Genomic DNA, 17,650 nt, shown 5'->3' on the forward strand with positions numbered 1-17,650 from the left:
TGTCCCACTGTGGGCAGGCTTGTGTTCTTAGTTGATTTTGTATTTGAAGTGTCTATAGGACAATAGATCATACTAAACATACCAGCAGTGAACATAAAGTATGCTTGCTTTTATATTGTCAAGTTATTTTAACATTTAAAAGATTATATACTTTATTTTAGTAAAATTTTTGTGAAAGTTTTTATTTCAAAAGTACCATTTTTCCCCCTAATACTTGGCAACTTTAACGTAAAGTTTATGCTACTAGAGAGATTTTCTGCACCCAGGAAAGCTATTTAATGGAGCATGTAGCTAAAGATAAGAAGACTTTTTATGTGTGGTGGTATAATTGAAGAATGAAATTGACATGTAATATTATAATCATATCATTTAAAATTTTTTGCTATATATTTTGTCATTAAGCTTTGTATGCTGTGTGAGTGAGTGTGTGTGTGGGGGGGTGTATTAAATAATTGTCTCATGTAAATCTTGGGTAATTGTATTTCAGGCTCTTGGAAGTCAAGGACCTTGTCTTTGACATTAAACCTTACATAGTGACATTAGTGACATGCTGGACCACAGGTGTGCTGTGATCTGCTGAGAAGGAACATCATTGCTTTTACTATGTGCTCATATAGTACAAAAGGCTGTCAGTACTTAATTGGTTATATGTAAAGTTTTATACATTGTATCTTAAATTATATGTCAGGAAAAGTTTTATGTCCAAAACACTCATTTAGGAGTCATTTATAGTGATATATACTAGAACTAGCTTTTTAACAAAGTGATTAGAAGGAGCAGAACCCTGGTCCAGAAATTGTGTCTTTCAGTCTCACCGTGGATACACTTGATCCTCAAAGGACTAAGTTTTTAATGTCTATACTGGGGAGAAAACCAAAGATGTATTGAAATTTGGTTAAGTTTCTTGGCCAGGAGAAGGTGAGGCTAGAAATGCCAACTATTGGATCTAAAGCCCAGAAACAGGAATTAAAACTTAAAGACAAAAGAAAATTGGAGGGAGCTGGAGAGATGGCCTAATGGTTAAAAGTGCAGTCTCAGATGATCTGATGCCCTCTTCTGATCTCTCTGCTAACCATACACATATGATGCACATATTACATGCAGACAAAATACTCACACATGGTAAATCTTTTTTTTTTTTTTTTTTTTGACAGGGTATGGTGGCATAAGCTTGTTATTTCAGGATCAGCAGGCTAAGGCCAGAAGGTATTGAGTATGTGACCAACTTGGGCTACAAAGAGTTCAAGGTTCTGTTTCAAAAAGTGTGTGGTGACTGACACATGCCTTTTAATCTTATCACAGGTGGGGTGGTGTCAGTGGAAAGAAGCAAGAGCAGGTGGATCTCTGTGAGTTTGAGGCTAGCTTGGTCTACATAGTGAGTTCCTGGATAGTCAGGGCTGGAAGGGGTAGAGGGAAGAAGGAGGGGAGAGAAGAGGGGTAGAGAAGAGAGATAGAGAAGGGAAAGGAGGAAAGAAGAGAAAGAGAGAAGGAAAATGGTAAGTTAAAAAATTATACTCAGTGGGAGCTGGAGAGATGGCACTTGCTATACAATCCTGAGGACCAGAATTTGGATCCTAGCACCTACATTCTAAGCCTTGCACCCCCCAAATACCTGTAACTCCAATCCTGAGGGAAATGACTCCCTTTTCTGGTCTCTGTGCATAGGCCTGCATACCTGAATACATGTATACAGAGACTCATACAGACACATACATACAGAAATAAATCTTTAAAAATTATACTCTGTAGACTGAGGGTGTAGCTGAAACTCTGGTTAGATCTTCAGTACCACATAAACCAGGTATTCGAGGTAGAAGCAGGAAGATCAGAAGTTTAAAGTCATTCTCAGCTGCATAAGGGTTTAAGGATGACCTGGGATATGGGAGAACATGTCTTTAAAAACAAAAAAAAACAAAAACCAAAAAACTATGCTTAGGTCAGAGAAAAGAGTCTATCTCTATATAGTGACAATGATGAAGGGAGTAGAGTCATGACTGCAGATTTGAGTAGTCATCTGTGGGTGCTCACTGCAGGACCACACCTTCCATGTTACCATTGACAGCCTCTGAGGACATCCCCAGTTTTGGATATTTTGAAGCTAAATCGGCCTGAAGTAGAACAGTGACTGGAAGAGTAGGTGTTTTCTGTATATTAGTCAGTGATTACTGAGACTTTGCGTGGATACTACTAGGTTGTAAACAAGTGAATGATGCCTATTTGGCTCTCTGTTAATTTGTTGAGTGCTTATTATGTACTAGACCCAATATTTCAGGAGCTAAGAATACAGTGGTGAGCAATCCAGAAACCATCCCTGCTGTCCTAGAGTACGGCTATTAGTGAGAGAGATTGCAGAATGCAAATATATAAATGTACACTTAGAGCTTGAGCTAGTCGATAGTTAATAACAGCTGCTATGCTATGTATGACCATGAGGGTGGGTTCACTTTAGATCAGTAGTTCTCAACCTTCCCAGTGCTGTAACCCTTCAATACAGTTCCTTATGTTGGGTGACCTCCAACCATAAAATTTTTTCTTTGATACTTTATAACTGTAATTTTGCTACTGTTTTGAATTGCAGTGTAAATATCTGATATGCAGCTTCTCAGGGTGAGAAGCATTGTTTCAGATCATGCACTCTGTAAAAGCCTAAAAGAATAGGTGGGTAGGGAGACTTCAGATTTGGAGTGCAGGGGCAGTGGAGAAGATAGTGTTCTGGAATCTTCTCAGGATGGGATTGACTGGGCAGGGAGTAGGTTGGCATTCTTGAAGCTCTGAAACAGGCCTGTGTGGCTGGGATGCAAGGAGGGAAGAAGAGAGTTGCAGAAGATGAAGTGGACAAATTGGAAAGGTTTCCTGGCATGAGGTTTGTGTGTGTGTGTGTGTGTGTGTGTGTGTGTGTGTGTGTGTGTGTGTGTGTATGTGTGTTTGTGTGTTTGTGTTCTAAAAGTCCTTAACTCTCATTGCTCTTCATGTTGGTAGGAAAAATCAAAACAAAACAAACTGATCTGTGACTGAGAACAAGTGAAAAAATTGGTATGATGTGTTGTAGAAAGGTTATAGACTCTGGAGCAAAATGTTTGTCCCAGTCTTAGTTTGTCGTGCTGGGGTTCAAATGCAGGGCTTTACATATGCTAGACAAGTACTCTACCAGCTGTGCTTTATCTGCAGCTGAACCATCTCTGCTTCCTAATTGTATGGCCTTGGATTAGTTACTTGACCTCTCTGAGGCTCTTTGTTTGCAGAATGGATCTAGTAGTAGCCTTCTGATGTGAGGGTGAATTAAAAGAATTATGCACACTATTCAGCAGAGGTCCCAACTCCATTGAGAGGCAGTAAATGTACTTACTGTTGTTCCTGTTGCTACTCTTACCTTCTTTCTCCTCCCTTCCTCCCTCCTCAAAGCGTAGTGTCTATATATAGAACATTAGACTGATGGGTGCAGACGGCATGCTTGTAGTGATGTTAGACTGTTTCTTAACTAGTCTTCAGTGAGATGGTAAGAATCTCTGTGTAGCCCAACAAAAATTGAAAAAGCAATTATTATTCTTATGATAAATGTAGATTAACAGCTAACATATAATGTTAGGAAGCTGGATTTCTTTTGTTTGTTTTGCTTTTTTAGAGAAGGATTTATAAGACCAAATCTTCCATGAAAGTCAATTGTAGAATGCTTTTTAGCAGTTTCAGAGAGTATCATACAAATAGATGATGTCCTAAAAATGCCAGCATATAATCTTTAAAAACAAAAATAGGGGTTTTTGTATTTCTCACTCATCTTCCAGTTAAATTTAGCACAAACAAGGTTTGCCATAAACCATGGGGTAGGCGTCTTTGGCTTGTTAAACTATTCATGAAGAAAGAGTATAGCAAAACTGACGTAATACAAAATGTAGTCCAAAAATTTCAGTCACATTAGATTTAGATAATGAAATAACTTGTGTCTCACTAGTTGGAAGATTTGAATGGATGGGAGCCAATTACTCATTGTATCCAAGTTATTCAAACTATTGTGGAGTTTATCCAAATGCTAATGACAAGGCAAAGAATTTTGACAATGATGAAGTATTTTGAGACAAGAAATCACTTGAGAAAATACATTTAAAACTGTTCTTTGTGGCACCTAATTGTAATCTGAGCACTTGGGAATCTGAGAGAGGAGGATCAGAAGTCTGAGGCTACCCTGAGCTAATAAATTCAAGACCAGCTTAAGACTAGTTTGGACTATGTATCTAGCAATCCCGATTCAGTGCCTACCTCCCCATCCCACCAAAAGGACAAAAACACCAAAATACAGTTGCCTTTGTGAACATTTGTATATAAGTGTAGAAAACAGAAATGTTTTATAAAACAATAAATATTCCAATTTTTTGTTCTTGTTCTTCCTCCTCTTTACAAAATGTCCTACTAATGAGTTATAGCTTTAGAAATTTTACAAAAATGACTATTTACCAAGTGGAATATTAGAATTTATAAAGGAGTTTCAGGTTCCCAGAATAAGTTCAGTACAGTTTTACTAGTGTGAAATACACTATAAAAGATACAAAGAGAATTAGTAACATGGCTTGCCCAAGGGAGGAAATCTGAGTAACTATGGGCAGAGGAGGTAATAAGAGAAGATCAATACACAGTCTACTCTGTCCTTTTTTAAAAAATTGAATCACATGAACACTCCAAACTTTGAAAGAAAAGAAGTTCTGGGTGCTGGAGAGATGGCTTACCAGTTAAGAGTGCTTGTGCTACACATCCATGATGGCTAGTGTTTGAACTCTAGCACCACATGACAAGGTGTCCTACACATGCCTGTCATCCCAGCTCCAGGAAGGGAGGAAACAAGAGGCTTGTCGAGGCTTGCTGACTTCCAGTGACTCTGTCTCAAAGGAGTAAGTGGAAAGTGAGAGAGGACAACTTTGATACCTTCTGGCCTCTGAGCATGCACAGGGACATGCACCAACACACACAAAGTGGGAGAGGTGAGGGAGGGAGAGCGGGCACACTAGTGTGGATCAGGCTGGCAATATAGATTGCTGTGATTAGTAGTATATAGCACACAAGTGGGAGCCATAGCCTGAATGTTGTAGTGATTTCTTGTTCCTGGTCTATACCATCTATGTGATCAGTACAATAAAAGGATACTTAGGTGACTCATTAAATGGTTGATTTGTGTTTCCACCTGCTTTTGTGGAGGGTTGGCATTTAAGCTGCTTGGATCCTTACGTATGTGTGTGCTTAACCCTTAGCTTTCTGCTTCATAATGAGTTCTAGAAGCATACACACCCACAGCTTTGGATGGTATTATATGTTGGTTCCTTTAAAGTTGTTGCTGGAATATATAATAAATGTTAATATCTTCATTGCTACTGTAGCAGCAGTTTATAGTGTATAGAATCAGTCTTGTGAAACAATGAATTACCTTGATTTAGTTTAAAATTTTAAAACCAATGTTTTTTACACTGTAGTTTTATTAGTTCTCTCGGAGTGAGCTACATGATGTTGTGCACTGAAAATTATCCAAATGTTCTCGCCTTCTCTTTCCTGGATGAGCTTCAGAAGGAGTTCATTACTACTTATAACATGATGAAGACAAATACCGCAGTCAGACCATACTGTTTCATTGAATTTGGTAAGGGCCTGATTTTGTTTGTTTTATTCTTTGTACTTTTTTTTATTACTCTGTCTCCAGTCAAATTTTTATCTATTATTGGGGAGAAAGGGAGAAATTTCTGTAGTCTTGATTTTGATAAAATAATTAGCAAAAGATCTATAGTTACTAATTTAGATGTCTATTTGGACAAAAATGTGTTTAAGTGTAAAGGAGATTGTGATTATTAGTCCAAAGAATGAATCCCAGAGGACACATTCTCAGTGAGAAATTTACTCCATTTTATGTTTATGTGCTAATCTTTTATAGTCTGTTTAATGTAGAACGGGTTGCCAAATGCTTGATAGGAAAGATCAAAGAGTATATATTTCAGATTTTAAAGGCCCTCTAGTCTCTGCCACAACTACTCAGCTCTGATACTGCAGCTTGGAAGCAGCCACGGGCAACACATAAATGAATGAGCATAGTTATTGTCTAATAATAAAACTTTATTTACGAAACCAGCAATTTAGATTTGGCCTATGGGCAGTAGCTTGCTCAACCAGAAAAGTCTGGCCAAAGTTATGGATTTCTTTATATAGAAAGAGGGGACATAGTAAAAGTAAAATTCTGCTTAGAAAATATTTAGGAAATCTCTTTTATTGAATCTTTTAAACTTATTCTTCAGAACATACTATCTAATGGTGTAAGAAATAACACATTTATAAAGACGCATTGCTTGAAGTGTAATTTGTATGTAATCATAGCTGATAACAGATTGAATATTTTGTGATATAAGGATATAAAAATTAAGGCAGTGGCTGACAATTAAAGCTGTTTTATTTTTGTTTGTTTCTTTGGAATTCCTTGAAGTCTATACTTAGGTAGGTAGACTCTAGTTCCAGTAACTTAATTCTAGGGTTTACTCTTTAGAACTGATGACTCCATGATAGAGCAGCCTGTTAAACAGACGTCATATTGGAAATTCCATTGCAAACTGAATAGTTTTGAATAACACATTTAACTTTATGAACTTTATGTCCATAAACATCACACTCAAATGATTTAATTAACAATGACTGCAAGAAATTTTATTTTTATTTTACATAGATAACTTCATTCAGAGGACCAAGCAGCGATATAATAATCCCAGGTCTCTTTCAACAAAAATAAATCTGTCTGACATGCAGATGGAAATCAAGCTGAGGCCCCCTTATCAAATCCCAATGTGTGAACTGGGATCAGCCAATGGAGTCACATCTGCATTTTCTGTTGACTATAAAGGTGCTGGTAAGATTTCTTCTGGTGAGTTCTGGATCTCAATTACTTTATTAAATCTTTTAAGGATAACAGAGGAACTCTTGAAAATGCATTGCTTAACTCTCATATTTCAAATCAACTTCATGAGAGAATATGGAAGTTCAGAGCAACCCGTTTCCAGTTGTTATCAAGTAGGGTATTGAAGATGTGGCTTCTGGAAAGTACTTTCAGATAACAATCTCAGAAGATTTCTTAATGAGAAATCATTTGATTTCTTTGTAAATATTTTTCTAGGAATGTAGAACTGAGAAGCACTTTCCATCCTATCAAATGGCTGTTTAGTATGGGAGTCTTTCTTAAGTGTAAGGTTGTGTTACTTGTAAATGTTGTGGTGCTTATCTACTCAGATCTCCCCTCCCAAAGAACAGGAGGCTTAACAGTTGGGACAGAATGAAACTTCTTTAAAATGGAAACCTCACTGTTTCGTAAAAGTATGATATGCTATTATTGGAGTATTTCTGAAATCTTTCTTATGGCTTAAGGTAATGTCTGTTTCCATATAATGCCTGCTTGTGTGTCTTAGGTTCTGTCACCTCCTTAGCTGAAACAATAGCAATTATGCTCTTGCTTCTAGCTTAATTTCTTCAGGTAAAGCATCTTCAGTTTAAGACATTTTTGTCCTTTTGACATCTTCCTCTGTGGTGGTTTGAATATAGTTGGCCCAAGGAGTGGCACTATTGGGAGGTGTGGCCTTGTTGGAGAAAGTGTTATTTTTGGGAGTGGGCTTTGAGACCTTTTTCCTAGCTACCTGGAAGCTAGTCTACTAGCTGCCTTCAGATGAAGATGTAGAGCGCTCAGCATCATGCTTGCCTGGAAACTGCCATGCTCTCACCTTGATGATAATGGACTAAATCTTTGAACCTGTAAGCCAGTTCCTATTAAATGTTGCCTTGGTCATGTATGTCTTCATAGCAGTGGAAACCCTAAGACAGAAGTTGGTACCACATAGGCTTCACCATGCTTTTGTTTAGAGGAATATGGATTTTGGAATTTGGGGAAGCAGTGGGGCTTAATGGACCATCCTAGTAGGAATGTAGAAGACATTGGTGCTGAGTATAATTTGAACTGTGTGGACTGGCCCAAGATTTTTCAGTGGAGGAGAATTTTAGTATGTGGTCCAGAGTGACTATTATTGTGATATTTTGGTATGGGATATGACTGCTTTTTACCATTATCTGAAGAGTCTATCTGAGACTAAGGTAAAGAGATTTCCAATAAATTGCTTTGACAAAGGAAGTTTCAAAACACTCTGGTATAAATTCTGTTGTGTGGTTACTAAAGCTCACTCTGAAAAGCATTTTGATGAAAACGAGCAAGCTACAAAAAGAAAAGTATAAAATGTATGGTTCAAAGAATAAAGGGGCACCAGGAGGTAAAATGGAGCTGAATCTTGTGTTCAAGAAGATAAACAGATTAAAGGAGTGGTGACTTGGGACAAGATTTCACCCAGCTAAGCTTTTGCACCTGAACAAGAAATAGTTATATCTAGACGTTATTATTACCTGGTTATTGTTTTAACTTGTACTTTTAATCTGGAATGAACCCAGAAATAGAGTGCACAATTGTGATCTAGATCTTGAAGCTAAAATACACAGGATACGGCTCTTGAGGAATAGTGACCAAGGAAAAGCTTTGGCCAGGTATGGTGGTACAGGCATTTAAATTCAGGAGATAGAGCAGTGTAGATCTCTGAGTTCAAGGTCAATCTACAGAGCGTGTTCCAGGACAGCCAAGCTTAGGCAGTGAAGGAAAACAGAAAGTTGGTAATAATGTGACAAAGCAAGGGGCCATGTTCTAGCTCCAGTAAGCAGCAGAACTACACAGTGTCAACCATGTGGCTCTGGCTTTAGAGTCAAGAATAGAAGGGACTACTGGGACAATTGATGCTGGTTAGCTGGAGCTAAGAGATTAATGGTAATTAAGATGAGACTAGCATCACTGAGGTGAAATCTTCCATAAAGTGTTTTCTGAGAGCACAAAGAAGCTGTGTTCCAGAGATAGCCAAGGTTGTACCTTGTGCTTTGGCTATACTTGGTAATGTGTAGGACTTACTCAGGTGGTACTGGTTTTGAAGGCATGAAGGGTCCTGGAGAGCAGCTAGGCTTGGCACTGTGAGAGGCCATGGTGAGAGGTGAAGGTGCAGCCTCAGTTGCAGTTGATGGGCAGGACTGAGGGAATCATGTAAAGAAGTTGAGGCTTGGCACCATGAAGGGAGCCTATGAGAGGCTATTGGTGAAGCCACAACAGAAGACTCCAGAAAATTGAGTCAGTATCATGGGATGGATGATCACTAAAAACAGCAACAGCAGTAGAGTGGAGTCAACCAGAGCCTAGAGCAGAGCTGGAGAAGTGACCCAATCCCCTTTGAGGAGCCCAGAAGATAATGTGTGGAGCCCAGGTATTGGAAAAAGAAGCCGTGAAAATGCCTTGGATACTCCAAGATGTTAGAGATGCCAGAGCCTTGGGATACCTACTAAAGAAAGTTGCTAATAGGGATTAGGACCATCCAAAGAGAATTGTGTTGCAGTCAACAAAGATGAAAGGAGTTGCAGATCTGAAGAGGGCTTTGACATCAGACATGGAGATGCTGCATTTGGAGTTTGCCCAGCTGGGTTTTGGTCTTGCTTTAGACCAGTATTTCCTCACTATGTCGTTTTGGAATGGTAGTGTATGTCATGAGATGTTGGAGGTATGTGATATGCATTTTTATTTTTATTTTATAAGGGATCATGGTTAAAAGATTGGATGAATCTCAGAAGAGACTTTAGATTTTTAACATTGTTGAGACTGTTATAGACTATGGGATTTTTGAAGTTGTACTGTGCTGTGGCCAGGTCTGGCCTCCATAGACTCATGTGTTTGAACAAGCCTGTGGGGTCCAGGGAGTGGAATGTAGTGGTTTGAATATGCTTGACCCAGGAATGGTACTGCTAGGAGGTGTAGTTTTGTTAGAGTAAATCTGTCACTGTGCAGGTGGGCTTTGAGACTCTTCTCCTAGTTGCCTAGAAATCAGTTTTCTTTCTAGCAACCGTCAGATGAAGGTGTAGAACTCTCAGCTCCTACTGCATCATGTCTGCCTGGATATTGCCATGCTCCTGCCTTGATAATAATGGACTGAATCTCTGAACCTGTAAGCCAGCTCCAATAAATGTTGCTTTGGTCATGGTTGTGTATTCATAGCAATGGAAACCCTAATTAAGGCACTCATATATGATTTGATTGTACAAATATGAGAGAAGGGGAAAATATTTTAGATTGTACAAATATAAGAGAAGGGGAAATATTTTACTTAAATAATTCAAGTCAGTCACTAAACAAATGAATAAGTTAAAAAAATACAGTGATATTGGAATTCAAAGGAAGGAATAGATCATTCCATTTGTATATTGCTTTTTCTGTGGAAAATCTTAAGGAAACTTGTAGAAAAGTATTAGAACAAGTGCCTGGATTCAGAGAAGCTGCATAACAGCATCAGTATCTAAGAATTCTGTGCTGTACATTGGCAGTAAGCAATCTGAAGATGAAGATTTTCTCTCTGTGCACAGCTGACATGAGAAAGTACACTGAAGGGTTTTCCCACCTCTTCCACATTTTCCAAAAACGTTTTGTAGGACATAGCAATAAAACCGCAAATACTTTTGTCTGGGGAAGAGTTAAATCTGTTCTTTCCTAGGTCCAGCACTGTTCAGCTTTTCCCTTTCTTCTTCATAAGCCTTTGCAGCTTTTAAAAAATGGAATCTGTTCATTTCTTTTTCAGGTTATGTTATGGATCTTTAATGTACAATACATATTATACCTTCATTTTCCATAGAATTACAATTACATCTTTCTCATTTCTGATATTGGTAATTTTTTCTTTTGCTTTTTTCTCCTAATATATAAAAATTGATCACTTTTATTGATTTCTTTAAGAATTTTACTTTGATTGATGTTTTATTTTCTGTTTTATTAACATGTTCTGCTTATTGCTTCCCATTTTCTGCTTACCTTGGGTTTCTGTGCTCTTATTTTCCGAGATTTGGAGCAGTATTTGAAATCTTCTTATCTGAGCTCTTGCTGTTCTGTATCTCATTCTTAGTTTAGCTGCATCCTACAGATTTAACATACTACATTTTAATTTTCATTCTGCTTAAAATACTTTTAAGATTCCCCTTTGATTTACCTTTTGATTCCTGAGTTATCTAGAGAAGTATTGTGTAGTTTTATTTAGGCATTTTCAAGTGTCTATTGATTTTTAATTTCATTGTGCTCAGAGGACATATTTTATTCGACTTGAGTATTTTTAAATTTATGTAGACTTGATATATTCTCCAGAAAATAGCCTTTCCTAGTCATTCTTTTCTTCTTATTTAAAGAGTGTTCTGTTTCCTGCTGTTGGTAGTATTGCTGTTTTAAAACTCCATAAGAGTTACTTAGATCATGGTGCCTGATATTGTTAAAATGTGTTGTGTCTTTTCTGATTCGCTGTCTGCTTCAGCCATTCTTTGAGAAACGGTACTGTGTTTCTGAATTTCTGAGTTGGTATCTTTCTCATTTTAGGGTGATCAATTTTGATATTACTTTTTTTTCAGATTTAATTATTTTTATGTGTACGAGTGTTTTGCCTGCATGAATGTCTGTGCACCATATGTATATTTGTTGTCTACAGAGAGGAGTGTTGGGTTCCCTAGAACTGGAGTTATGGATGGTTGAGCCTCTGTGTGGTTGCTGCAAACTGAACCTTCATCCTCTGCAAGAGCAACCAGTTCCTTTAATCACTGAGCCCTCTCTCCAGCCCCCTGTATTACGTATTTAAAGCATGTAATTTGTTCTCTTGATGCATTAGTTCTTTTATTATTTTGGAGTTCTTTGTACCTAGGGATATATTAAGCGTTGAAATATTTATAGTACAGATATTATATTAAAATTAATTTCAGTATTAGGTCTGTTGTCTTTCTTTTTGTGTCCTTTTGTTTAAATAGTGTTTTGATGCCCTTTTATTGGGAGCCCTAAAGGTCTAGTTAGAGCATGAAGTATTTGAAGGACATTAGAATCTCTGAATGCTGTCTCCACCCAGCAGGATTATCAGTCACTCCAGAAGAGGGTGTCGGATCCCATTACAGATGGTTGTGAGCCACCTTGTGGTTGCTGGAATTTGAACTCAGGGCCTCGGGAAGATCAGTCAGTGCTCTTAACCTCTGAGCCATCTCTACAGCTTTCTTTCTTATTTTTATTTATGTGTCTCTTAATATATGTTCACATATGTGTGGTACTTAGAGTCCAGAAGAGGGTGTCAGATTCCTAGGAACTGGAGTTAAGGTGGTTAGTGAGCTGCTCTGTGTGGATGCTGGGAACTGCGCTTGGACCCTCGGAGGAGCCTCAGAACTACTAATTGCTGAGGCATCTCTTGTAGGTTTTCTTTTGTCATGTCTTGTTTTGATTACCTTTGTCTCTAGATGCCTTCATCTCTGAAATCAATTTTTTATTCTTTACTGGCTTACTATCCATATCTCTTTCCTTTTGTTTTTATGATTATTTTTGCCTTTATAATGTATAAATATTATTTCACTGTGGGGTGAAGTTAAGTTCTACCATGACCAACAAACTAAGAACCAGTTTTCAAAGTGGAAACAGTTCCTTGCCAAAAGAACTGCCATTGCTTCATACCCAGGGTCTTTTTTTTAGTATTTTGTCTGGGTTTTGGAGCATCATCCCTGCCTTCCAGTATTATTTTGCACAGCACTGCATTGAACCCATGGGTGTCATGTAGTGTACGTGATATCCTGTTTCTCTGGTAAACTGAGATTCAGTAAATGTGTAGAAATGTAGTAATGTCTTTAAAATGTTTTAGAACAAGAAGCATACTAATCAGTAGTGTATCTTTTCTTAGTGGTGTCATTTACCCGGTGCATAAACTTTATTCTTACTCCCAACATATTCTAAACTTTTGACCAACAGCAACTGACTGAGGAATGTTCTCCTATAATTGTTCTAAATTTTTTATTGTCTAGCATACATGTGTCTTAAGGCATCTAACCTAAGGCATATACTACTATCGTTTTTCAAGTACTATCACCATGAGATTAATAATGTATAGCAAAATAATGTTCTATGGGGTATTAAAACACTAGATTCCTGTAAACAAAGGGCCAGAAAACTTTTTTATAAAAGGCTAGATGCTACATATTTTAATTTCTAAAGGCTACATAGACAGACTCTGATGTATCTCTGCTGATAATACATAAACACAGTTTAGTCATAGATACTGTGTAAAAGGATGAGTGCTCTGAATTTGGCTTATGGGTCATAGTTGAACCAACCCCTGATGTAAACTAAGCCAAAGACAACATGGTTAATGTACTGCTAGGTAGAAGCAAACGTATTTCTTCCATTTGTAAGGACAGAGGAAAAAAGCTTATCAAATTACTGTCTAGTAAGATAGTGAATTGATGAGTACTAATAAGCAATCATATCCAGAAGAACACTTGCAAAGTTGGGCTGTAACATAGTTGGTAAACTGTTTGACTACTGAGCTGGAGCTCTGGGTTCAGTCCCAGCACCAAATAAACAAGAAGTGGAGGTAGGGGTCGCCAGAATTTCAGCGTCTTCCTCAGCTGCAAAGTGAAAATCATTTGCAAGCAGAACTTATAAACTATGTCATTCTTCAAGATAACCATTGTGGAGATGCAAGCAGGGATGTTAAATGAAAAACAGCATTTTGGCTTGTTGTTGTTTTAATTTTATTTTATTATTTTTTAAAAATATGTATGGGTGTTTTATCTGCATGTATGTTTGTGTTTCTCATGTATGCCTGGTGCATGAGGAGGCCAGAAGAGAGTGTTGGAGCTCTTGGAGCTGTAGTTCTAGATCATGTGAGCTGCCGTATGGCTGCGTGCTGGGAATGAAACCCTAGTCCTCTGCAAAGGCAGCCAGTTCTTACCCTGAGCCATCTCCCCTGTGCAGAAATCACTGTTGAATTGGGATCACTACCATGGCTTCTAGGCCTTAGATAGTAACACTAGTCATAGCAGTTACCTCAGGCATTAGTCTTCGTGGTGTTTGGGTGGGGAAGCTCCATGACTTCCAAGACTCCATTGGCCCGTTCTTCTCTGAGAATCCTAATGCTGTGGGTCCTGCAGTAGCTGTAGCTTAGGATCTGCCCTTTAGTTTAGAATTTAGAGGAGTAGTCTTAATTTTAGGTAGGCTTCCAACTTGACCTTCCAAAAGGTAGACTGTTAGACATTCTTTTACTACAGATTTCTAGAAATTCTCTCTGAACTTTAGACCATGTTGGCATGCTGAATCATTAAGCAGCAGACCCTAGAGGAAAGTCAGAAGAATATGGAATTGTTTTAATAAAGAGTAACTTAAAACTAGAGCTTACTTTAAAATTAACTTTAAAATTTATTTTAATTCAGACTAAGCCTACATAATATTTTCTGTAGTCCTCAAGATAAAATACAGTTGGTTTTTGTTTTGTTTGGGTTTTTTGTCGGGGAGCGAGAACCTCTAAGAAAAATGACATGGTTTTCAAGCTTTCCCCTACTTTGTTACAGTACTTTAAAATCACCTTAAAAACAGTTCTTGACTTTTCTTTGAAACCCTTTGGTCTTTCCTCCTATGGTCTGGCATGACTATTGTTATCTCTTTACTGAACTATGTCCACGATGAGTGAGTTGATGGAGTGAGTGAAGTAGTAAATCCTGTCTTTTCTTTGTCTTTCTAGATGTTTTATTATGGACATTTTCAGATATTAATTTATAAATGTTGGGGGCAGCATTTATGGATCAGAGGATTAGTTGCATGCTTATGTCTTTAAGGAACTGACTGTTTTTTGAAATATTTATACCATTTTAAGGTCCCTTAAGTAATCGTTATAACTTAGAAAGGAGCTGACACAAATTAACCCTTCAGGATGAGCCTTATTAGGAGAACCTCACAACCATGGACAGCTATGATGCGACCTTGAAGTGGGATCAGGGAGGGCAGACTGATTTTCCTTTCAATCCTGACAGTAACATGTCAGGGTCCTGAAGAGAGAAATACGCTCTTCTGTTCCAGGAACAAGTTTTTGACTTAGAGGTTTTCAGGAGAGCAGGTAAGCTTCAGACCACACGATCTAGCTGGAACTGGGCTAAGTGGCAGGTGTTCTTGGAGGCAGGCACTAGATAGGAACGTAAACTTACTTCACAACTGGAAGGAAAGGGCCGCAACTCTCTGTCCTTAGAGGCTGCATGGCCTGGTGTTTAGGCAGCTTAAGGGTCTTTGATATAACAGTAGACCAACTTCATACCCATTTCATTATTTAATATTACTGGCCTTTTAAATTTTACATTCTGCTTTTACTTTTTCTTTTTAAAAAGTCATAAAATTCCTTCAGTTTCTGACATTTCTGTAATCTTCATCTGTTTTGTAAATTTTATAGACAGCTTATTAGTTAGCAGAAAATTTCTATTTGGGCCAAATCTTTTTTGTGAATTATTATGCTAAATATTGTGGAGGCATTTTATAAAGATAGCAAACACTTTTAAGATAGGAATAAGAATTATCATCTAATAAAAAACTTACAAGGCTGACCAGGAATTGTAGATAGTCAATGCCTGCAATGCTAGCAATCAGGAGCCTTAGTCAGAGGAATCGTAAGTTTGAGGGTAGCTTGAGCCACATGATGAATTCCTGTTTCAAAGAGATGGTAGGAGGCAGGGGAGTAAAGAAAGGAAAATAAGAGACTGTGACTCTGATTAGGAAGGGGTGTCACAAGGTTAGTGTCATGGGTTGTACTTTAGGGAGTAAGTAAAGGGAGCTGTCCTGATCTTATTAGCTGTTCCTCCAGGTATTGGGCTTCCATAATGACTGTACCTTGTGCACTCTGTCTGATGTGGGGCAGAGGTGCTGTGGTTTAGTCTACTGTCTTTGCAGACTAGTGATGGCTGCTCTGGTTTCTTTTTTTCTTTTATGATTCAGCCTCCCTGACCTATCTCACTATACTTAAGCTGTATACACATTGTGTGAAGAGAATGACTCTCTCAACCTTGTTCTGTGTAAATCTTCTGTGTGTGTCTACTTTAACTGCAAACACACACACCTGGGCTCTTGTCTCAGCATTACCAGGTACTTCACTTCTTTTGGTCTGAACTTTACCTCCCATTCTCTCCTGAAACTGCTTTAGAATCAACAAACATCTCTTGGACAATAGATTGGATACCATTTAACTTTTTATGCAGATGTTTCTGGCCCTAGCCGCACATTCCTTCTGGAAGCCTTCCCCGCCCCCTTTTTGTTGTCTTTGGTTATCTGCACATCTTATTTTCCCACATCTGTCTTCCCCAATTCCTGACAGTAGCAAAATGAAAAACTGTTGAGGCGATGCTACCTGGCTTCTGCACGACCCCTCATTTGTTATAGAGCAGGCACACTCAAAACCTACTAGGACCTGGCATGGTGCCAAACCAAAATAGGCTACAAACTTTGTTTGGGTTACAGCATATCTAGAAACTTTCATTGAAGTAACAAATAGCACACAGAATAATACATTAGCATGCGGTTAAATATCTTGCTTTTCAAACTAGGAAACTGCCTTCTGTGGTGCCAACCTCTTGCATCTGCAGAAAGAAGTTTGCTTGATGACTCTTCTTAGAAAGCAAGCCTCAGGTCCCAGGAAAGTGGTGAAGAAAAAGCAGGGAAATCAGCACATTAGAAATTGTTGCCCACAGTCAGTTGGCACACTACCAACTTTTGCTCAGTGCTTGCTTTATCTTCATTAAAAGAGGCTTAGCACTCGCTTTTACCTTTTAAAAATATCTTTGGTCATTTTGAAATGATGCATTTATAAATGGAATACTTTTATTATAAAACGCATGTTCTAAGGCCAAACAGCAAGTGTTAGAAACCTAATAATTTATATTGGCTTATTCATTTCTTAAATATATTGTCATCAGCACAAAATTTAAAATTTAAAATTTTCTTTTAAACATACCTTACTTGACCAGGTGAAGCTAGAATTTTTACTGTCTGGGCTTTGGTTTTTGTTGTTTTTGGTAAGGTAACTTGTTTCATATGGAAGTGTGATTTGATAATTATTCAGTTGTTAGTTGGTTTTATTCCTAAAGCCCATTTACTTTTTATGAAAGGCCAGTTCCCTCTCACTGTGAGAAGGACCAAGGACAGAGAGATGCTCTAAAATGGGGCTCATTGTGATTTTCAGCTGCTGAAACACCGTGTGTCAGTGCTATATACACTGACATTAGGTTTTCCATTTTCATATTAGAGTCTGAAGGGAATTTATTGAAAGACCAGACATGGGCACAGAAGGAATTATGAAATGTTATTCTAAATTAGTAGTTTCTGCTGAACCTGAAGAACACTCTATGAATTGTGTGTTTTTGTGTTTTTATTAACTCTTTGGGGAATATTTTCTGCTATAAAGGCTGAATATAATTTGCAAAGATCTGAGCTTTTCCTTTATTAACGTTCTGCCTCATTAACTTCATTGTTGGGCTTTTACACTTCAGTGGTTTAAATAAAGTAATGAAAATGTGGTTCTGTTGTTCTCTCTTTGCCAGTGTCCCTTTTGAAGTTACTGATTATGCATTTAGTTGTGTTTTCATTTAGACACAATTGTAAAGCCTAATAACTATAAAGTGATCATGAAGGGAAGTGACTTGGAATATTTTATTCTGTTGAAGCCTGAAAATGAAGGACTGCCCTGAAACAGCCAATATTAGCTGGTTTAGTTTGAGTTTGTTTTAGTTACTTTTCTTCAAAAGACCAAGG

General features: G+C 37.8%; 1 protein-coding gene across 4 annotated transcripts in view; it reads left to right on the forward strand.

Moving 5' to 3' along the window:
- Nucleotides 1-17,650, forward strand: part of SEC22A (SEC22 homolog A, vesicle trafficking protein) — a 47,151-nt gene that overhangs the window by 12,845 nt on the left and 16,656 nt on the right. For all 4 annotated transcript variants that reach the window (XM_080918865.1, XM_080918866.1, XM_080918867.1 and 1 more), the window contains exons 3-4: nt 5,457-5,620; nt 6,689-6,883. In XM_080918865.1, the coding sequence (XP_080774991.1) occupies nt 5,457-5,620; nt 6,689-6,883 (359 nt within the window). The remainder of the gene's footprint in view (nt 1-5,456; nt 5,621-6,688; nt 6,884-17,650) is intronic.

This window comes from Micromys minutus, assembly GCF_963924665.1.
Source record: "Micromys minutus genome assembly, chromosome: 7".
Classification (NCBI taxonomy): domain Eukaryota; kingdom Metazoa; phylum Chordata; class Mammalia; order Rodentia; family Muridae; genus Micromys; species Micromys minutus.